General features: G+C 44.1%; 1 protein-coding gene and 1 long non-coding RNA gene across 2 annotated transcripts; one reads left to right on the top strand and one right to left on the bottom strand.

Moving 5' to 3' along the window:
• Positions 1-1,594: 1,594 nt before the first annotated feature.
• Positions 1,595-15,456, top strand: LOC119209268 (potassium voltage-gated channel subfamily B member 2-like). The gene is made up of 2 exons (XM_062557924.1): positions 1,595-2,203; positions 11,227-15,456. The coding sequence occupies exons 1-2, from the start codon at positions 1,631-1,633 to the stop codon at positions 13,228-13,230; spliced, it is 2,577 nt and encodes an 858-aa protein (XP_062413908.1). The 5' UTR covers positions 1,595-1,630; the 3' UTR covers positions 13,231-15,456.
• Positions 15,457-16,479: 1,023 nt separating this feature from the next.
• On the bottom strand, positions 16,480-19,547 carry LOC134105327 (uncharacterized). The gene is made up of 3 exons (XR_009942489.1): positions 19,289-19,547; positions 17,936-18,001; positions 16,480-17,683 (listed from the first exon to the last, which is right to left on the bottom strand). It is a non-coding gene; the product is annotated as an uncharacterized LOC134105327 (long non-coding RNA).
• Between the last annotated feature and the right edge of the window lie 4,120 nt (positions 19,548-23,667).

Genomic DNA, 23,667 nt, shown 5'->3' with positions numbered 1-23,667 from the left:
GCTCGGGACTCTTATTCATATCTGCATATTTTATGTAGAGGGTTTAACTCTCTAAATGGTCTGGTTAATGAAGAAAGTAGAAGAAAAAAAATGTGTTTTCTATTACACACACAATTGCTCTTGACAATTAAGTAAATCATGCGTTTCAAATAAATTTCTATATATATTTAACTGCAGCAACATAAACAGTTCATTAAGCAAAATGTTCACGTCGTAGTCCTTTATTTTGGAGGGGGAGCACTAGCATTTCTTTAGTAGTGATGTAGCAGCTCGGCTACTGACGTAGCTGCGTGTCCTGTGTGTGTCCCAGGAGAAGATAGACGGGCTATAATTAACTGAGGCAGACTTGAGCCAGTGGAGACGAAGCCTAATGCCACTACTGGGATTTGTGGAACTCCGTTATACAATCAGATGAAAATCCAGCATTCGGAGGACTTCCAACGGCACCGGGAGGCCCTTTGGGGCCCAAAGGGAGACACATGGTTGCATTTCTTAGTCCAGTTCTTCTCTGAGAGCGGATTCAAACTCTGTTTCACTGTTTAAAGATGATGTAGTTTCATTATTCAGATGTTTAGTTAGAGGATTATCTCTGGTTTAACATGGCTGCCGGATGTCACAGTTTGGTAACATTATAAACATACTTTTCATCACATTAACTCCCTTTAGCACGATACCATTTTAGGTCTGTGCACTCAGTCATGTTACATCATTTCTGTTAAGGATCCATGTCATTTATCAAAGTCACTTCTATGTACTCATTGGCTCGTTGGAGTTTTATTGTAAATCGTACTTTACAGCGATTTGCTGTTGATGTATTATGTTTTTCACTTTATCAAAGCAAATAATGCCACTTTAGAGTCTTAGTAGTAATACTTACTAGTAATACTTTAGTCCCTCAAAGGTTTGAACTTTAAACTCACGATAGTATGTTTATTGCTATAAAGAGTGCTTTTAACTATACCTATATACTATAACCAATATTGTTGCCATGTCTGTTTGATCATGCACTACAGGGCGAATTAAGGCTAGTTTTCTGTAAATATGTGTGTCCTTCATAGCCAATAACAGCGTGTACTCGGCCAGTGTTCACCCCATGCAGTCCTCATGACATTGATCGTAATGTTACAGAAGGTTGGACCTGTCCAGTGTCTCAGCCCTCTAGTCATCCAGGTCTATGAACCCCACGGGGCCAAAATGGGCTCCTAAGTTGGCCCCTTCTTTCTCTCCCTCTCTCCCTCATGTGATTTCATCTCAGTGTCTTATAGCAAGGGATAGAAGTACGACTTGTCACAAAAGATGTAAGTTGCTTTAGTAAAGATGGAGGTGTGATAATCCACAGGGAGGATGTGTAGGGTTCCTAGAGCCCCCCAAGGTAAACGCTGTGATGGTCTAAGTCGGTACCCTCAGAGGCGATGGTATAGAAGCACATCCTGGTCACTGGAGGGACCACGTCTGATATGGGATGTCTTGTCTTTTTTTCTAGCCATGGATCCAACCAGGGGTCTAGTGGTCTGAACACATCCAGGTGACCTTGGTGGGCCGCATCACCCTCAATCGACCACTGCCGTCACCACGTGGTCCACACACACACACACACACAGCAACACCACCCCCCTACGGCCCAGCAAACATGGACAGAGGGAACCTGAGCACGCTTAAAGTCAACGCCGCAGCGCCGGTGCTTCCCCCCGAGCCCATCGACATCATCCGCATCAAGGCCCGCTCTCGCCGGGTCAGGCTCAATGTCGGGGGTCTCACGCATGAGGTCCTGTGGAGGACTCTGGATCGGCTGCCCAGAACCCGCCTGGGACGGCTAAGGGACTGCAACACCCACGAATCACTGCTGGAGATCTGCGATGACTACACCCTCCCTGACAACGAATACTTCTTCGACCGCCACCCGGTGGCCTTCTCCTCCATCCTCAACTTCTACCGAACGGGGAAGCTGCACATGATGGAGGAGATGTGTGCCCTGTCCTTCGGCCAGGAGCTGGACTACTGGGGCATCGACGAGATCTACCTGGAGTCGTGCTGCCAGGCGCGGTACCACCAGAAGAAGGAGCAGATGAACGAGGAGCTGAGGAGGGAGGCGGAGACGCTGAGGGAGAAGGACGGGGTGGAGGAGGAACACGGCTGCTGTCCCGACAAGAGACAGAAGCTCTGGGACCTGCTGGAGAAACCTGGCTCGTCTTTAGCCGCAAAGGTAACGGCAGCTCTTTTTGACACTAAACAGACCGCCATTTACCAAGTGCACGTGGTGCTGTGTTGAGGGAGACTTGCAACTCGAGGTTGAGACCATAAACTTATGCTTACAATGTTTCCCGAGGGAGTAAATCAAGAGTCATGTTCTCCTAGACTTCTACAGGACCACACAGAGCGATTCTTTCCTTAAGAAAGGCTTTTGTTTGGCTTGATTCTGATGCCAGGCGGTGACCTTGTTTTGGCAGGTCACTAACTCAGTTCCGGCTGTTAAAACAGAGACAGACCAAACGGAGGCTTTAAAAGTGTCGTCACGGGGACGACGTCCTCTCCCCATGAGACCGAGAGGTCCGATCGGGTGTGTTTCCTCCTGCCTCTGTGATTAGCAGCTTCATGCCGATCCAAGCAGAGGCATCAGAGGCCTAATCCTCCTTCACCTGCAAAGCAGAGACACGGAGGAGGATGAGGGGGGAGGATTAGTGCTGCCCCGTGCTGCTGCGTCGGGGCCCGTCAGGACTGTATCACGCTGTCCTCTGCTCCTCATTAGTGGACACAGAGCGCGGCTTTTAAGCTTGAAAGGTCAGCGGCAGGCGGTGTGGCGTTTATTTGTCTCCGGTTGGAGACTCCTGTCTCCACTGCGTCTCCACTACTGGAGTTCAGCCTTTTATAGGGGGGCCTGTCACTCGGGGTACTTCACAGGACCAGAGCCCGATCTACCTGCCCCCCCCCCCCTCTCACACACACACACACACACACACACACACATGGTATTCTAGCTATTGATTAGCACAATATTATATTTTAGGGTAAATAGTGCTCATAACCCATTGATACAGACAGATCATAGTTGGTCTATATGCTGCCATGGTTATCATAACATGCTACTGCAAACCCTAAAACAGTATCATATAATACAATATAATAATCTGCTGTATAATCCGAGACACCATTTTTAGTGACCTGACTCTGACTCTGAGCTAAATATTCCATCATAGAATATTTGGATGAACAGTGAAGAGGTTCGCTCATTAGTCTCAATGAAATCCATAATCATTTTTATATTGAGAAGATTTGTGTTGTTGTTTGAAGACAGGTTCCTCTTGTAAAGACACAATCCAAGCATTAGCCTGGTCCTAATTATCAACACACTGCTCATCGATCTGTATCACTGCAGGGAACACAATCAGTTTAGGCTGTTTACTGGAATGCATTTCCCACTTTGAGGAAAGGAGACAAGCAGAGAAAGACAGAGGTTAGGGTAGAGGAGAGGACACGAGAGAAGGAAAGGAGATAGACATGAGAGTAAAAATCATGTGAAGTGCAAGTTCATGTGATAAAAAGCAAGTTCAGTGGCGTTGATATAGTTTTAATATAGTGATTGATTCCCTGCTCCTGGGATAAGTGCAGTGTCAGCATCACGAGGAGGACCAATCAGAGCCTTGGGTTTAACCATCTAGTTTCACACAGAACTGTATTGTGCAGCCCAGGCACCAGCGAGAAGCCCCACGGGACACTTCAGATAAAAACATCCGCCTCGCACCACGCACTGTGCCTATTGTTGGTGAAACTGCTGGTGAGACTTAGACAACAAAACTATTTGGTAAAAGCAACACATGATTGGTGTTCAAATAATAAGGTAACAAAGGTTCAGAACGACCTTAACTCGAGCCAATTAACAACAAAACATCGCGTAACGACAATAAAGGCATCAATGGACACGAGACACGAATAGCAGTGTTGATGTGCTTGTTTGACCTCATCCAAATCACCCTCGGATGGCTCCACTCGCTGTGAACAAAGGAACAAACCGTTGCTTAAAGATGCTTAAAGGATCACATGTGGAGGAAAACATGCATAAATCATGGCAGAGGTGGTGGTTTTAAAGACAATTACCACTATAGAAGCTACCAAACCAATGTTGGTGCATGCCTACAGTGACAATAGAGCGTCTTGATCCTTAAAATGAAATAGTTGATGATGAAACTATACTAGATATTTTGTGAATTATATAAAAAAAAACAGGATCTGACAATATGGCCACTGCAGTAGCACTAAAGGCTTGTGACGTGATAATGTGAGTTAACCGCTCTATAAATACTACGGCGCTGGCCTTCAGAGGGCCATGTGACTGGAAGCGTGGTGTCAGCAGGAGGGAAGCTGCTTAAGCCACTGCGCTGACACCAACCAGTGACACAGCTCAGCTCCTGACCAATAGGAGCGTCTCCCCCTGGTGACATGGACAGCTCAATGCTATCGCTGATTAGAACAAAGGCATTACTTGGCCATTTGGGCAGACACACACGCGCACTAGTTCAGAGTCCAGATGGGCAACTTCCCATGATAGTTTTTCTTTTTATTGGATAATACAAGTATTAAATGTTCCAATAGTAGAGATGAGTTCCGTACACTTTACATAATCTGAGTAATCTTCTTATGTTTGGCTCGGGTTTTTATTTATTCTTTGACATGTTCTCTTTGCAATATCTTTTGTGCGGAGGCTTACATCCACAAACAGGATTTTTTTTTTTACTTCAGGTCTCAAACATTTAATTATTTTGTCTGGACATGTTAGTAATGTCACAACTGGTTAAATCAATACCATGCACTATAAATTCCTCAATATCAAAATGAACAGGCAGTGAATTATGGATGTGCAATAAATAAATGCCCTTACTAAACCTAACTATAGTGAAATGTATAACCAGTTGTTAACCCTCAGACTAATGACTGAATAAGTGAGAACCAGCCAAAAGGTCCTCACTCCATTGATTTTTTTTAAATGTATCGGTCCCCACTAAGTAGCAAATACAAGGACAAACACACACACACAGTATGACTTAGAAGTATGGCTTAATCTCCTTTGGGGCTTTTACCAGGACTGCTGCTGCTACAAATAGACTAACTGTTGGCAGGTTGGCACGATTAGTCTGTCCTGTCAACTTTCTGACCTCCATAAACCTTCCAAAAAATGAAGAACAACAAGATTACTATCCATAATTCCCCCTCTGATTAAACAAGGAAGTCCTAAAATATGACATCCGTGTGCACCAGACTCAGAAGACTTAACGTTGAATACTGATGAGGGGCCATGCAGGTATGAGCTGGCCAATTATCAGAAACCTCTCAAGCCAATCAAAAACCCCTGTTCTCTGGTTTCACTGTAAAATAATCCACCAGCGAAGGACGATTTTGGAATAAATGATAAGATTTAAGAGAACAGTTTCCTGAATGGGGGCTGGAGGGATGCGGGAGGTGCTCGTAACCGGAAGTCCTTGTAACCATGTTACCTCATTTGGTACCATTTGTTACCTCAAGTTGCATAAAATGGATTTAATTAGACAAATAAAAACACATGTGTACGAACAATTGAACAAAAAACGTCAAGTGCAAAGAAAGAATACTGACACAGTTGGGAAAATAAGGATATGGTGAATAAATAATCCAAATGATTTGTCATGAGGGTTGGTGCATAACAACGAGCAGTAAGACAAAGGAGAACGAGACGGATGACGGACAGTAAGCAAACGCTGTGTGGTGCTCATCTGTGGCCTCTATGGGCGGCTCCGTCCTTTGTGTGCTTCTTAACATGGATGAATCCCAGCCAGTGTCAAATAAGGTCTCTGGGTGGTATGTTGGTGTTTGTTCGTCACGTGACAGCATGAGGTCAGGTTTTGGCAGCAGAAGCGGGTGGATGGGTAAACGTATGACAGTGGCCTCCGGGGTGCATTAAAGAGCAGTAAAGAGCAGAAGATCACTTCTTCGTATTTCAGGCTTATATGAAAAAAACATCAGATCATAATCAGAGAGCAGCAGGGTCACACCTCTTTATAACTCTTCCCCCCTTTTTCTCTGAAGAAGACAAAAGTTTACGGGGGCTACATACATGAAGAAACCGTTCAGGCCACGGTTTGTAGAGACGATGATACCAGAGGCTTTATTACTGAGGCTGGGGAACAGAATGACTGTAAACACAGCTTTACAGCCGAGTGCATCAGTAAGCCAGCATGAGGAGGGGAACTATTAGAACAATGTTATATGTTTAAATGAACGTAATCTGTGCACTAGGAACCTGTTAGACATGTCCATTAGATTTTAGAAGGCCATTTCCTGCTTCACCTTTGACTTCATACTATTCATTTGTGCCAGTCATTTTGTATCCACAATGGATGATTATTACCAGAGGGTTCGCTTACATTTTCATCTGCACATAAGCAGTTTATGTAATGTGGTTAAATTAGGAGGATTAGTGTGACTGTCTGACTTACTCGACCTACTAAACTGTGACGATGTTGCCATGAGATCAGGCAGTAAATCTCGTATCAGATTAAAGTGGCCAGAGGGAACTCTTCAACCCCCCCCCCACACACACACACAATTGCTCATTTTAAGAAGATCACCGCAATAAAATGTGGCCTGTAAATAAGATTGTGTCGTAGTTGTAAAGGGGACATCTACCACTGGTTCGTGCACTGTTGGCCATCTCGTGTCTTCATGGCCACCAGTGAGCTGGAACACTTCAAGGCAGTGGTGAGCAAACTGGGGGGGGCTGTCAACCCGTCAATCACAAGGCAGCCCTTAAGGCACGTCCTGCTTTATGCTACATTTCACATACTTCAGGGAATCCTATTGGACCAGCAGCGTGGCCTCTCATGGCCATCAGAGGGCATGCAGCTTTAGGACTTAGGACCATAACTCCTCAGTGGTTGTAAGCCGTAGCCGGCCATGTATTGATCTACGCTTTGCTGGCTATCTGCTAGTTAGCAGCATATCTGCAGATCAGAACACAACCATAAGAATCACGTGTGAATGGACACGTGTCTCCAGCTGCCATCCCGTCCTTTACGTACTTTGATTGTCTTCAGTACAAAAGAGACCTCAGAGATGTCCAACTACTAGCACAATAGCTACAGCTTCCTAGCCGCTCATTCACAGCGTTTTTTTTTAAGTTTGGGGTATGAGCTCCTTCTCCAGTCGGTGTGTTACTTCATGAAACAAGTTGACATAAAAAATATCCAAATCAGTTCCAACAAGTGTGCTCTATTTTTTTACATTGGCGACATTAACTGAGTTCTCTTCAAAGCAACAAGGCTCCATTGTCCAAAACCGCCACCTTTCCTCCCATAACAAGGGAGCTGCGTAATTTCATCCCATTTGTGGCCAATCCAGACACCAGAATCCCACTAACAAATAACCAAATTCAGGCAGTGGTCCAACAGAAACCAGTAAAATCACAGTTTTTGCATAATTGTTTTACAGAGCAAGAAAGATTCCTTAAATGAGCATAAACCAACAGAACCAGAGTAGAGCAGCTCCATGGTGGTTTCATGTGGCTGTGGTGGCAGTGATGGCTAATAACGTACCGCGTGTGCTTAATTACAGCCCAGTGTGTCACACACAGCAGCCACAAGCTTCTCTTTGGAGTAATTACTATAATTCTTCTACTCCGTCTCTGTCGCAGGCTGAATGCCACGGCGGCATCCAGAACCTCGTGCAACTCCTCCTTCAACCACAGCTCTGCTCTCAAGATTCGGATTATTAAAAAAACAAACAGACTAACTGCGTTTAAATATTTTGCCGATACTAAAGTTGATCACAGAGAATCCAGAACATCTGGATTAACAACGGGACCAATCACAGCATGAAAGCAGATGTTTACTGCCACGTATTGATCAGGGCTCAGGTGTCTCTGCCCAGTCACTGCCTTCTCTGATCTTCTCTCTCCCTTCCTGTCAATCCACACCTCTGCTGTAGATCAGAGCAGCCTTCAACGTAGAGACGTGAGGAATGAATTTATTTCCAATAAAATCCATTGACCGGTACCTGCATATTTAACATAGCTTGACCTTGGCCAATCAGGTATGAAAGGAAGTTATACATATACACGTGTGTATATATAGATACGGTGGATAAGATGATGTTTTGTGGCTGTTTTTCAGACCCAGTGCATCCCTGGTCCTTGATGCAGCTCCATTAGCATCAACTCTCCACAGCTCTGTTGGTCACTGTGATACAAGCTGAATAGCTGCATTAATTCTCCTCCACTACACAGCTTCTAAAGCAGCTTGTGTGTTCCTGGTACTGCTTTAGATCTGCCCCCGCGGGTGCCAAGGTCGCAGCATTTGGCAGCCATTAAGCCATTAAGACGCTGCAGGCTGGGGACACTTTGATACACCTGTCCCGCCCGTCCGTTTGTCCTGTCTCTCCTTCGGCCTCGTCTCTCGTCTTTCACTCTGTCTCCCTCCGTTGTCTTTTTTTGCTGACGTTGCAATTTTGTCAAACAAGTTTTTTTCCTCTGTCTTAAATAAAGGACAAAGGCGCTGAGTGTGAGGATTGTAAACAGATATGACGCATACACCAGGCGCTCCATCATCCGGAAACCACCACCCATCACCGGATTTCAATTCATTTTCATGAATTCATTTAATTTTGTATAGCCCAAAAATGCAAACGACAAATTAGCCTCAGACTGTACACATGCGTCATTATCTGTCCTGAAACCCTCACATCGGCACAGGAGAAATTAAAAACCCTTCGATAGGGGAAAAAGGGAAGAAACCTCAGTACAGAATAAACAGGAGCAGTCACATCATAATGAAAAAATTACAGTCTGTCATTTAAGACAGTATAAAAAGGTACAGCATTATTAACTAAGTAGTGGCAGCATCTGCTAACAGAAGAGTGATGTCACATCATTTTTCACAAAGGTTGTTATTGTTACTGTTGTTACTATAATGTGATAATACGTTTTTTGTGTCCTTACTTGAAAGTGCAGGTTTTTGTGCTCCGCTCGAACCCAGGCCAGTCCAAGGAGTAAGAGTATCCAGTATCCAGTATTCACATGGTTTATTATTGTAATGACTTAACTACAGTTATCTTACTGGCTCCTTTGGAGATTGAGGTATCAAATGAACCAAAACGCGTTTAATTAATCGGTTTCATGTCACGTGACCACGTAACAATGTAAATAACAGCCAATGTATTCTGACAATTATGAATAAATGACATCAACCCTTTGGCGACCTCATGCCATGATGTAATGTAACAACCGTTATATTGTAATGTAACAGGTGTCCCTGTTTGGTCGCACTCACACAGGATCTAAGGTCTGTGTGTGTCAGTTTCATTCATTCACATGATACACAGTGCATTCATTTGGAAACAGCATGTCTCAGTGGGTCCTCTCCGTCATTATCAGCCCATTTTGTTATTTTATGTTAGTGTTAAGCTTTTCTTGTGGGTTTGCTCGTTTCTTCCTGTTGGGGGAGGAAAGAGTGAGTAAACACTTCTAACCTTTCTCTATCCGTTCTATAGATAGCAACACAATCCTATTACAATTATCCCGAAATGTCCTAGCAAGGGCTGCAGAGACTCAGACGCACATTCCTCCGCTACCTTGCTCGTCGAGGACAGGCGACCGTAGCTTTTTGAAAAGAATCCCCCCCCCCCCCCCCCAGTCCATCTTCTAGGTAAGACCCCTGTAGGAAGAAAGGCAACTTCAAATCAGCCCCCGCAGGAAGGAGAAGGGCCCTAAACGATCTCAAACGCTCAACTCACAGCTGCAGATTGTAACTTCCTCCATATCGGGACAGAAGTACACAAGACAGATGACGGACACATTGTGGGGGGAAATAGACGGACACACAAGGAAATACTGACGTCACCGAAAACAGTAGTTCAACCGAAATCTCATTGAAAACGATCACTATTGGGAGATTGTAATCTAAAGAGATATTCCAGGGATTTACTGTTGTTCTTTCATTATATCCAGGGACTCACATGGGGCAGATTAAAAAAAGAAATCATGCAACAGGAGCCAAGGATATAGATGTCATTAAATTTGCACAATACTAAGTCCTACACCTCCAGCAGCTCCTTGCCCGGTAACAGTCTGCTCACATGTTTCAAACGTTTAAGGAAGGCTTTTACATCCGTCGTCTCCAAGACCAAGGTCAGATAACTGTGATTGTTGCGCTGGAGATATGGAAAATGAACATGCTGAAGATTACAGCTCACGTTCACAAAGGATCTCCAGGAGTCCTCATACATGTCATTAAAACCTGCATTTATTTATTAATTGCAGTTGCTGATTAATTGTCCAACTAGCTGCGAACATCAGAGCCTTTTACTTTGTAAATCCTGTCAGTGCTTTTCACACTGTTTGCACTGTGTCCGAGTATGATAGAGCCGTGCAGACCGTCACCTCGCGTCCAGATACGTTTGTGAGCCTTACAAATAGGCATCATCAAAAGCTGGGAGTCCGCTGGAAGGCTTCTAATACCTCTTTGAATTTTACTCAGAGACCAAAAGTTGATGCCTGATACAGCTCCTATTTTTAGGTGGCTAATTAAGAGCTAATTTAAGCCCTTGTTTGCTCTGTGACTAAACCCACAGTTCCTTACAGTAAATCAGAGGTCAGGAGTAGAAGGTGGTTAGGAGGCGACTGTCACTAAGTGTAACTAGACACGCCTTTCACAGCTAAATCATCTTAAGAGCGCCGGGTGAAAAGTGACCTTTGCTGACCTTTCCTCTTGTGCCACCCTCTGGACAAATGCCTTAGCTACACTGCTCTTAGTGTTGTCTTGAGGTCATGATTCCTGATCATGAGTCTGACTAATGCACATCGTAGTGCCAGGAGACCAGCAGTGCACTGGAATTACAGAATACCCATATGTAGCACATTATGGTACGTAGGACAGCCAAACATTATATTCTATAAAAACAATATGGTTAATAGTATGATGCATAGTAAAAGGTCAGATCACCAAAGTCATTTTATGTGATATTTGTGGAGAACAGAGACACATGTACAAACTTAGATAGCAAACCATTTCTTAATTGACGGATTCCATTCAAGCTGAACATACCGTAGTTGGAGCTGAAGGCAGTCACAGGACGAGCTAGTTGCATGCCACACTGGGCGACATGTTTAACCAAGTCTCCCATGGTCTGGACCTTTTTATTTGTCTCTGGTATACAGGCATGTACTATACGATACAGTAAACCACAATGTGTGTCTTTGTCTTGCAGGTTCTGGCTATGATCTCCATCCTGTTCATCATCATTTCCACCATCTCGTTGTCCCTGAACACCCTGCCTGAGCTGCAGGTGGTCGATGAGTTTGGCCAGTTCAATGACAACCCCAGCTTAGCCCACGTGGAAGCTGTCTGCATTGCCTGGTTCACCATGGAGTACATGCTACGCCTGCTCTCAGCGCCTGACAAGTGGGATTTCATCAAAGCGCCACTGAACATCATTGACTTGCTGGCTATCCTGCCTTACTACGTGACCCTCTGTCTGACCGAGTCAAACAAGAATGTTATGCAGTTTCAGAATGTGCGCCGTGTGGTCCAGATTTTCAGAATTATGAGAATCCTTAGAATCTTGAAGCTGGCCAGGCACTCAACAGGGCTCCAATCTTTGGGCTTCACTTTGCGAAGAAGCTATAACGAGTTGGGCTTACTGATCCTCTTCTTAGCCATGGGCATCATGATCTTCTCTAGCTTGGTGTTCTTTGCTGAGAAGGACGAGGACGCCACCAAATTCACGAGTATTCCTGCCTCTTTCTGGTGGGCCACCATTACCATGACCACTGTCGGTTATGGAGACATCTACCCGCAAACCCTCTTGGGCAAGATTGTCGGAGGACTGTGTTGCATAGCAGGTGTGTTGGTCATTGCCCTTCCCATCCCAATCATTGTCAACAACTTTTCTGAGTTCTACCGAGAGCAGAAGAGGCAAGAGAAGGCCATCAAGAGGAGGGAAGCTCTTGAAAGAGCAAAACGGAGCGGAAGCATAATTTCCATTAACCTTAAGGATGCATTTGCACGCAGTATGGAACTTACAGATGTGTTGGTGGAAAAGAAAGAGGACGGTAAGTGTCCTTTGGACAATAACCTGTCACCCAGCCGCTGGAGCTACCACAAACACTACTCCAATACGGAGGCGGGTAGCCCCGGCAGGTCCCAACATTACCGGGAGGTGGCTCAGCTTGGCTCCCCCGAGCGACTCAAGCCTTTGTCTAACAAATCTACCCTTCAGAACCTCAGTGCAAAACAGCTGGAAGACGCTTACAATAAGACAGCGGCCATCCAGGAGCAGCAGGAAAAAAATATCGATGATCAGATGGAGATGAAGACGTTGACTTCCATTCAAGCCCGAAAAACGCCCGCTGAAGACAGCACGGCCCAGAAATGCTCTAAAGGGGCTGATGATTTTACAAAGGAGAGAGGAGAGAGAAGCTCTTCTCTCCCCAGTGCCGAAGGAGGTGAAACTTGTGTGCGATACCAGCGCATCCCCCCTCCCTTGGATCTAAGTCAGATTAGCACCATGGAGGTGAACAGGGTCGCTGACAGCATCCAGCCAATGGCCATTATTAAAGAGGGCTTGTATGAGTTTGTGTCCTCTCCCAAAGGATGTGCGACTGGAGATGTGGGTTCGGTGCAACAGAACGTTGAAAGCTTTGGGGTGACCAACGACAGCAGCTCCAAGCAAGATCATAGTCACCCTCAAAAGTCCAGAACCCTCAAGGTTGACTTCATTGGATCCCAAGAAGATGTACTAATGGCGGTGATGACACCCGTAGCAACCCCAGCCTCCGCTGGCTCGGCCAAGCTTGCTCAACTACTTTTTGAAGACATCATGCCCAGGTTTACTCCTTCTCCAAGCTCAGTTACCCGGGACGCTAAGTCTCCGCTGCAATCTCCATTTCTGGCCCAGCAATCTGTCAGTCCAAGTCCTTACTCCCAGGGGGGAGGCGAGGGCTCATCACCCAGGAGCTTAACAGGTGAAGGACAGCTCACAGGCTTAAGCCACCAGGGGAAGAATCACATGGACAGGTCCTCTGTCGGGTCAGGTAGCAGCGCTAGCCCACTGATGTCTAAAGTCAGCCCGCTCAACTGCACCCAAGAGCTAGTAACTATGGAAGAAGGGGAGGAAGGAGAAGGAGAGGGAGCGGAACAGAGTGGGGAGAAACAAGAAAACCACCTTGTCCCCGACAGAAGCGGGACTCCACCGTGTGAGACCAGTATGTGAGCAGGAGAAGATCTCACAGACGGAGAAGCCAAATGGATGGATGAGGATGGATGACAGCAAACAGCCAGAAAGACCGCAAAGAAGTTGGCCTAGTGTGGGCTGCGTACCGGTTGACAACGACGATGTGGGAACAGCTTTTCTGGAGCAGCGTCAAATCCAACAAAACTTTTGTGCTCTCGTCTCTTTTTGGACAAGCGCCGGGTCCAGAATGGGACACCTCTGTAGTGTTATTATCACAGTGAGGGGAAGTCAGAAGCACATGCCCACTGTCTGCCGATCTGATAGACACCGTCTCAGGTGGGGCATCATCGACTTCTTCTTTGTAGACAAGACTGCATTGCAAAACAGTGGCAACTGATGAATCATTTAGGGCTCAGATGTGAGCACGAACGACGCCTTGCGTGAATGACGATGTTGACGACTATCCTAGGAGAGTTTTTGTGTACAGCTCGACAGTTTCCAAATGCTTGCTATTTAGGCCTATTTCTAATGATGGACTATTAAGACCTAGGAAAGGCAGAGGGTGGAAGGAAGTAATCTTTTTTACTATTGTGTTAGCAAAATGTATCCTCGAAAAAAATGGTTCTCGATTTGTGGGTTTGTCTTAGTCACCATTCTCTCAATCAAGCTATTACTTTATTGTAATGATAGGGAATACATTAGGGATGCAAAGGCTATCATATCTAGCGCTAGACAACTATTTGCGCCCACCATTAAAATAAAAATAAAATCCTGAAAAACTGAAACAGCGTAGGAAACCGACCTATATATAATAAAATGACAGGTGAAACATGCAGACACAAGACAACCAGGAAAGCGCACAAGGACAGGGGACAAGTTCAAGTCCCAGCTCATCTGTTTTAGTCTCTGTGAGACTGCTGTCTTATTAAAGGATAATTCAGCTTCATTACAACTTCGGTCTAGTTTGGACCATAATTTCCAACGATAATAACACTACACCTGCCATTTTAACTGTTGAGCTCTAGGAACACGTTTGCATGAATAAAAACACCATCTGGTCACGAAACGTGAGCAGAAACTAAAACTATCAGACGAGCGTTCTGAACCCTACACTGTGTGCACACAGTTCTCAGGCACAGCAAAGGATTATTAGCTTAATTGCAGGTACTTTTGCTTTTTTTTTTTACCTCCAAATAAAGTGGGTAAGCTTATCTGGAACTGGTGGTTTGTTTCTAACCTGTCTGATCACCTTACTGTGTTTTTCTGAATTGTCAAGCTTAGTTCTAGGTCCCAGAACCATTAACTTGGTGAGTATGTTGAAATAACCAGTAGGAATGATGGGGCGAAACTACCGATGTAAGACCGAGTGGCCTCCTTCAGTCCTGCAAAGGCTACACCTTTGGATCTAAGGGAGGTGGCCCCTGAATGGAAGGGACTCCCCCACAGTTTCTCTTGCTCTTTCCATTATATATTTACATATGATGAGTGGCAGGAGAGTGTCCTGAATGGCAACAGATTGTATTGGGAAGGTAGTGTAAGAGTGCCCTCTACAGGCATATAAAGGCACTTGAATGAAAGGCCTGTTTGCCTCTTTGGCACTCTGTGTAATGTTATTAACGGATATGTTTGTATTAGTTCAGTTGTGCAATCATATGAGTGGATGCTGATTTCTTCAAACACGCATTTAACTGTGTGCACAATGTATTACACACAGTGAAGAGACCAGTCATGTGAATTTGTGAAATATGAATTCTAACTATTTTTCCCAAAGAACTCTGTGTAGATTAATATGTAATATTTTTGTCTCGAGTTAAAACAAAGGAATTGCACTTTTATAAGAAAAACTTGGAGCTGTGTGTTGTTAACATCTCAGTTTATTTTTTAAAAGGGTGCCTTTTCATAAATAGACAATTTATGAGAAGATGAAAAAAGGACTTTACAATATGGCCAGATTTCTTTTGTTCTTATTTTCTCTTGTTTATCTTGGATTAGCTAATGTGTTAACATGCAAATCCTCTGGTTGTCAGGTTTTGCAGACCTGCATTGCATTGTGCTCCCTAATCAGCGGCAGTTAGTCATCTAGTCGTCATGCAATACAGCTTACAGTTCTAACCTCACTGTGCCACAATGTCACTTTTTTTAGCAAAATGGAAGTTTTTGTGGAAAGCAGTGGCTTCGGTTATGCTCAGTAGGGACTTCAGCTGGGATCAATTCGGTGCTGTAGCGGCATTACTGTATATACTGCAGCAGATCTGTAGGAGTTCCCCCCCCCCCCCAACATGTGGATAATGATCACAATAGGGACATTTGTAGACCACATCAGCTTCCGTACAGTAGCTTTAGAGACGCACTGGGAGGTCAAAATCTCTTTATAGGTCCTGTAAGGCCGCTTGTTGGGGAGTGCTAATTCTTAATTGTATCCACGCGGTTTAGTGGGTCGAGGCTGTGGTTTAGATAAGAGTGCTTCACTCACACGCTACCCTTACGGCCCCCTGTTCATCCTGAAGTTCTTCCACATGGTCTTGCCATTTTGTTGTATTGGATGTAGCTCAGAAACATGTTGCTTTTTCACTGAAGCAGATCAGGGGACATGAAGACAGAGACCCACGCGTCATACTATTCAGAGAGCTGCCATTATCAATGCGTTCGACATGTCAAAGGATTATCTTAGCACAATATGTTGATGACAGAAAGGGTGACGGGACAAGTTTGCTGTCAGCAAACTAGTGTTAGCTATGTGTTAGCGGTTGCAGCAGTCAGCTAAGGCATCTGCACGGCTTTCTGATGTGACGTCATCCACTAGAACACGAGCTGCATTCTGTCAAAATGTTTGAGCTTCACTCACACAAATGTAGACATACAACTCCCATTTGGACAAAATGCTAAATACTTTATGCGCATGTACAGTCAAGCCTACTGAGTGTCAGGATCCAATAGTCTCCCCTTCTTCCTGTTGATGCCTAATGTCTTATTTTGCCGTGTCTTGTACACATTGAGAGCTGGGTTCTTCCCTCTGTTGGTAGTGCTTCCCACCACAGCAGCTTTCAGGCATGTTCCTGTCCCGTACCACCTGAGGAAAGTGACACGAAGGCCGCGTTGCACAAGATAAAGTTAACAGGGAGCATTGCTGCTGCTCTCCTGAGGTACAACCTCATCTCAAATCATCCCAGAAAAAGTCTTTGTGTTTGTTGTAATCATTTATGTACATACATAAAAACCACACTCCAAAATCTTCCCTTTGCCTCTCTGGCCAGCTCTCTTTCTTCTCTTTTTTCTTTAATGTTCCACTCTTCCGCCATCGTCATATACATTTGTTTTGTTTAACAGTAGGCCGTGTGCTGATTAGTCAGTTGCATTATTTGTATGGCAACATAAGGATAGTGAATGATAAGGACGTTTGATTCATCAACCAATATGCAAGACAAATAAATGTGTTCATGTGACCTACTTTTTTTTGTGTATTTTTTGTATGCATATTTGTATGAAGTGGGCCCCCGAAAAGGTAACGTAGTGTTAGTCATTTGATTATTACAAATAGCTAAACTATATGTAAAAGCAATGGTAAAGTATACCACTACTTTAAACTGGTTAACTGATCCAGTTGTGTTTTTAAGAATAAGAGCTGGCAGAGATGACCTATGGAGAGTTTTATGAAATGTGATACCCTGCTGAAGATGAAACTACTAAAACCACTGTAATGAAGTTAATGTTAAGGCAACAATGACCTGCTGCTAAGATATTGTACTGTAAAAAAAAGAACGGGGCATTCCATTTTGTAGCATGAACTCAAAATACCTAGCAGTCCTTTGGATCGGACTACTTTATTGCAATAGTGTCCTTCAGCAGGTTTAATAGGTTTATTAAAATATATGAATATGTAACCGCTCTACACCCAACACAGGAATTGCTTGTTGTTTTAATTCTCTTGCTATTTCAGCCACATTTGAATCTGCGTATTTTAAGTCCATCTGCTTGTGACTTTATTCATTTGAATGACTTAATCATTTATTGGTGGTATTAGATAGAAGTTTTTATTTTGCAGATGGGGTGTACGCTTCCGCGTTCTAATTGCCGCGCTGACGGAAAACATGGACGGACGAGCCATGCAAAGGCCCGCGACCCACTACAAACGGGTCCGCGACCCACCAGTTGAGAAACACTGCCCTAGGCGATACTAAGATTTGCGCCCTCCCACCTACGGCCACTTTGAACCACTTCCATTCCATGTTATCATTCTGCTATACATTATAGGTACACTATGTTGTTTGTATTATATTGTACATTTATATTTGATAAATGTACTACAAGCAAATATAATGGTCTCAGAATATTTTAATTTTTAGTAACTTTGGCCAGACAGGGTTGGCCAGTCAGCAGGATCAATCGGTTCTTCCCTGATGGACTCATGGACATCAGAACTTGTTGTGGGGGAGAAAGTGTCTGCAGGCTGTAGTGCAGAATCAGGGCGAGTTGTGTCTCGTTGCTCCTTCACCTGAATGCAAATACATACAATTGATGTTCATCTATTAATACAGATTATGGCAATAGGCAATACAATGACTGATTATTTCTCTTGGTCATATGTTGAGATTTATTACTGATCTTGTGAGTCATACGACAGGCAGTAAATGCATCTAAAAAATGTTTTTCTTCTGTTAACAGGATCAGTAGTGTTTTAGAGTAAACAATTATTCAAAAATTTGAATTAGGTGTAAAGTCAAATAAAGATTATTAAATAGATTACCTGCTGCATGCTCTGTTTCACCGGCTGCTGTGCTAGGTGTGGTCCTACATGTCTCTTCACCTGCAGCTGTATTTAAGCACAGAGAATAACCACATCAGTGAAGTTCTTTAAAATGATGAAACGATCAAGAATGGGGTTGAAAGTCGTTTACAATGAATGGAAGGGTGAGGTCATATTTTGAGTGAATTCAACTATTACAGATGATTATAGCTTTATTAATACTGCCACCAATAACTATAATAAATAAAAACTTAAAAGGTTCAGAGAGATCAGTAATCAGCTGAGCTTTGTTCAGGACGTGAGTGTCTCTGCATTACCATAAATACAATCCAGACAACATATTGTGTGGAATGCATATATATACCAGATTGTACATTAAGAGAATACCATTTGTTAGTAATGATATTAATACATTTTATTGAAATAGCGCTTTACATGGTCCTCAAAGACATTTTAAAGTAAGACCAGTACATATATAGCACAGATAAACAATAAAACCAACAAACAAACCAGGCATTATAAATGCAATTAAAAACAATAAAAACAAGTTACTATCGGGTAAAAAAAAACTAATTTGAAGAGAATGCCTCGACATTAAGTACAGCTTAATCATTTTCATTTATTTAGGCACGTTTCCCTTTGACAACGCAAATGAGTTGTAATATTGTGCAAATAATATAGGTAACAATTCAGGTGTTTGTAAAAATGTTTAACATTTAGACAATTTCTTATATTTAAGTACCTAACGTTAAATTAAACCGTTTTAAATTATGCGAATAATGGCTTGCTTGCTAGGAACGAAGCTGCTAACGTTAGCTAACGTCACTTATGAAAAACGCTAGCTAACGTTAGCTAACGTCACTTATGAAAAACGCTAGCTAACGTTAGCTAACGTCACTTATGAAAAACGCTAGCTAACGTTAGCTAACGTCACTTATGAAAAACGCTAGCTAACGTTAGCTAACGTCACTTATGAAAAACGCTAGCTAACGTTAGCTAACGTCACTTATGAAAAACGCTAGCTAACGTTAGCTAACGTCACTTATGAAAAACGCTAGCTAACGTTAGCTAAAGTCACACACAAATGTATTCCGTTTCAAATCGGTAAAATAAAATCGGCATAATGGAGGTAAAGAGTGTCCCGGACAAGTTTCAATGTGGAACCGTGAAGAGGTGTATTTTGATTAGTGATTAGAATGTGTCATCACTATGCTAGCTGGAAGGCTCCTTAAGTCTTAAAGCACGTTGGCTAACAAGGGCAACACTAGCTGTGTAAACGACCACAGTGTTAATCTAAAGCATCCAATGTGTGACATGAAATGACTTGTCTGAGGTGGAAATACGTAACGTTACCTCTTTACAGGGCTTTCTTCTCCTCCTGCTGCTTTTCTTCGTTCCTTTGCACCAGAGTTTGCACTGATGTTACGTTAGCTTGATCCGAGTGTGACCATTGCCTTGCAACGCACGCAACCATAAGCTCCGCTGCGCGTGACCGTCGCGCCCCCACCAAACACATATAACATGCCGTACATATGGCGGGGGCGCCATGTTTATTTGTTTTAATCATGGTTTTATTTCACCTGGGTTTTATTTCGTTAATCAACGTTGTTGGAAGAAAGATGCGTTATGCTAGAGGGCGCTACCCACGAACTTGGCGCCCTAGGCGGTCGCCTTGGTCGCCTATAGGAAGAGCCGACCCTGCATGTACATACTGTATATTGAACATTTTCCCACTCGGTCCTTAATGCAATTTATTTAATGATATGTATGGTCTGCTGCAGTGTTAATAACTATTTAAGCTTCACAACATAGCATGATAAACAACTAAAATGTTGTCCAGAACGAAAAGAACGTGGATAATACCGGAATAAATAAAAATCGATATATATTTAATAAAAACGAGAGCACGTACAAATACGCACGCACGCGCGCCCTAAATTGCCATGGCAACCGAACGATGACCCGACCGAGGGTATTTAAGGTCAGCGGACTTTCTGAACGTTCCTTTTGCACTTTGACTTGAACACGAACTTTAAACCTCTTGTGAAAGCAAACTGCTGAGAACGAAATCTTTGAGTTTTTGACTGCTGGACGGAATCTACTGGATAGGAATATTGTTGGAGAAGTAAACGACTACATAACATCTTTAGTGGAGCACAGACGAGGCTGAAACAGGCCCTCAGGAGCGGCGGAGCACCGAGGACGACCACCTGCTGAAGGAAGTTGGCTGTGATTGGAACCTTCGGTGTTCAAGTAAGACATCGTTTCGATCCTCTTACATCCTTAGAAGGGTCCCCGGGTTATACATGACTAAGACACATTGAGTTTAAAGGTGAAAGAAATAAGATTTGATGGACATAGACACTCAGTCGAGGATTTCTCCGTATAAAATGATTATTGGAGGGGCGGGATGTGTTACATCTCGCGGGACATCTCTGGGGTGTGTCAACAATTAGTGTAGATGTTTTAAAACACTGTTATTTTGGTTTGAGGGTAACAAATCGTCGAAGATTAACATTGGAATTTGTGAAAAAAGATGGCGCTCAGAACGCCATGGAACGCTGAAATAAATGTTTTTATTTGGAAACCACCGGGTCCATAGAGACGGTTGAGGTGTGACGTCACAACGTGAAGGTGTAGTCACGGTGGTTGAAACTTACTTATGAATGTATTATTACATGCTCCATACACTATTTCTCTTGATATTTAACATCAAAACTCTGCTCGTGGTTGATGCATTTCATAAAAGTGACAAGAGCGATTTGTTAAGTAACCGTATAGGACTGCATGTGCGCGTGCTGCACCCCCCCCCCCCCCGCCCCCCCCCCCCCCGCGCTGCGATGTACAACTCATAGAATAAAGAGGTGATAAATTGAAGAAGGACTGGTATCAGGAAAACGCCCGATACCAGTTCTATATTTCACACTATATTTCACACTAGTCTGAATGTTAGATGTACTCTGTGTAGACTGTAATAAAGCTTCCTGACTGATTCATAATGTACACACATGTAAATACATGCACATATTCATATTTAGAATAAACAACTGATAGACTCTATCTTCTTTCATATTTACACCGCCAAATCTTCCATTTTCTCATAAATTATGAAAAGAAAATGGTGTTGCAATATCAGACCAGGTCAGGGGTCAATTTAATAATATGACTGTCCGTGGGTTTGATACCAGCAGCATGTGTAAGCCCTCCTTCAGTTTTCAACACTGAACCAAATGCAAACAGTTTTATTATCCTGCGTTTTCTTTTGTTAGTGTATTATTTATTGCATGACATCTACTTTGAATCCACTTTTAATGCAATATGTGATGTGAGAAATGACCACGATGTGCATCGGTGATCTGAGGGTTGTGTTGCTGTTTATTTACCCTCAGATGGCCCAACGGTGCAGCTACACCAGCGTCCAGATCCCGGACCCTAACCGGCCCGGGATCCTGCGGACCATCCTCAGGATCAGAGGACCGGCCTCCCTGATCGGCACCTCACCTGGGCCGTCTCCTCCCTCCTCTGGTACCTTCTCCTTTCCCTCTTCTTCAAGCTCCTCCTCTAATTCTTCTGGCTCCTCTTCTCGTTCTTCTAGCTCCTCCTCTAATTCTTCTGGCTCCTCTTCTCGTTCTTCTAGCTCCTCCTCTAATTCTTCTGGCTCCTCTTCTAGTTCTTCTACCTCCTCCTCTAATTCTTCTGGCTCCTCTTCTCGTTCTCCTAGCTCCTCCTCTAATTCTTCTGGCTCCTCTTCTCGTTCTTCTAGCTCCTCCTCTAATTCTTCTGGCTCCTCTTCTAGTTCTCCTAGCTCCTCCTCTAATTCTTCTGGCTCCTCTTCTAGTTCTTCTAGCTCCTCCTCTAATTCTTCTGGCTCCTCTTCTAGTTCTTCTAGCTCCTCCTCTAGTTCTTCTTCTCGCTCCTCCTCTAAATCTTTCCGTAGCATCCCCTCAATTTCCACCCATGGACAAGGTAAGTCTTTAAAGGTAAGTCCCCATGAACCATTATCTAAAAGGAGCTGTGCTAGAGTGGAGTGCGTATACCAGTTAAACAGCCGGTGGTTTAAAAGAGCCACTGGTACTCCAGACATTAAACCTTTGCCTAAGCCTCCTCAGGGACCCGGGGAACCGTCACAGGTAAGTCCCCCTGAGCCTCCTCAGGGACCCGGGGAACCGTCACAGGTAAGTCCCCCTGAGCCTCCTCAGGGACCCGGGGAACCATCACAGGTAAGTCCCCCTGAGCCTCGTCAGGGACCCGGGGAACCATCGCAGGTAAGTCCTGGTGAGTATCGGCCGTTATGGGACCAGCCTGAGCCAGATTGGGTGGTAGATATGAGGGTTTATCTAGAGTGGAGAGACCAGTTTGACAGCTGGTGGTGCAATAGACGCACTGATGCTCCAGGGAATATTAGGAACCATAATCCAAATAAGAATGTTTATTCGTTTGAAAAGAATTTATGTGAGTTTGAAATTACTTACATGGAGTAAAATGATTTACATGTTTACATTCATTTTTAAGTTTCATCATGCTGTATTTTTTGTATTAAGTTGTATTTATTTGTATGTTTTTTTTTTTAGTATTTCAGTAATAATACACTTTCAATCCTGGAAGACAGCTCCAGAAACCTGCTCAACCTCCAGCTTGGTCCAGATCCAGGCCCGACACCTCCATCCTTCAGTCTTCAAGAAGTCTGCAGTCTTCCTGATTCACCATCTCTGGTCCGTGCCGTTGACCTGAAACTCACCTCCACTTGGCTTAACATCTACAATCTTCCGGTAAGCTGCAGGTGCCTCCTCCATCTGTATTTTACTTGCAGACGGCTTCAGTCCTAAAGTCCAGCTCTAGGTTCTGGCAGTGAACTGCAGGAGCCTCCTCTGCCTGCATTTCACTGGCAGACACCTATAGGCCAAACCTCTACACATAGTCTCTGGCAGTAGACTGCAGGTGCCCCCTCCACCTCGGGTGTGTGGTGGGCAGCTGCAGTTTAGACCTCTACATACAGCCTCTTTTAGCAACTAAAATCCTCCATCCGTCAGCCCTCCAAAGCCACCTCCATCCCTGGCCTGCACCTATCATCCTGGAAGTCAGCTTCTGAAACCTTCTCAACCCTTCTTCTTGTTCCAGCTCCTGGCCTGAGCCTTCACCCGACACCTCCATCCTTCAGTCTTCAAGCAGTCTGCAGTCTTCCTGGACCGCCATCTCTGGTCCGTGCCGTTGACCTGAAAGCCACCGCCAAGAGATCGTCCCTTCTACGACCGTCGGTCAACCTGCTGGACTTCGCCTCACCACACTTCGGGCCCCCTGACACGCCCGTATCTCTCGTGGGTCAAGGATTCTGTGAAGGGCCCACTCCTGGAACCAGAAAGTCGTGGACTACTGGTGTTTTTCCGTTTTGTGGTTTTTGTTATCTGACTCAACAAAATAAACCTTTTTGTTTCACCCCAACTGATCTGGTCTGCGTCTGGGTCCTGTCCGAGGTAACCGTGACAGTTATGTTCCAGGAAGCTGTGGTGAAGGAGCTCAAATGAGGTTTTTATTGAGTAGAGCCTTAATGTCTGCACTGGTGCCTTTGGACCAGATAATATGTCCACCCAGTCACACAGGTTGTTGATGGTCAAGAAGCTACAGCTGTGTATTACTGTTCTACCTCTTCCTCGAAAGGCCTATACAGATTAACTCTGGGTTTGTTCTCATACAGTCATCGAATGTTTAGTTTGTTATATCTATTAGATGCTAAA

This window comes from Pungitius pungitius, chromosome 15 (assembly GCF_949316345.1).
Source record: "Pungitius pungitius chromosome 15, fPunPun2.1, whole genome shotgun sequence".
In the NCBI taxonomy this organism is placed as follows: Eukaryota; Metazoa; Chordata; class Actinopteri; order Perciformes; family Gasterosteidae; genus Pungitius; species Pungitius pungitius.
This window is presented reverse-complemented; position numbering and strand designations above follow the sequence as displayed.

Excerpts from the sequence above, each read along its gene's own strand:
- LOC119209268 (XM_062557924.1), top strand. The coding sequence starts at position 1,631 with ATGGACAGAGGGAACCTGAGCACGCTTAAAGTCAACGCCGCAGCGCCG. Across the intron at positions 2,204-11,226 it reads GCTCGTCTTTAGCCGCAAAG|GTTCTGGCTATGATCTCCAT; the intron begins GTAACGGCAGCT and ends TTTGTCTTGCAG.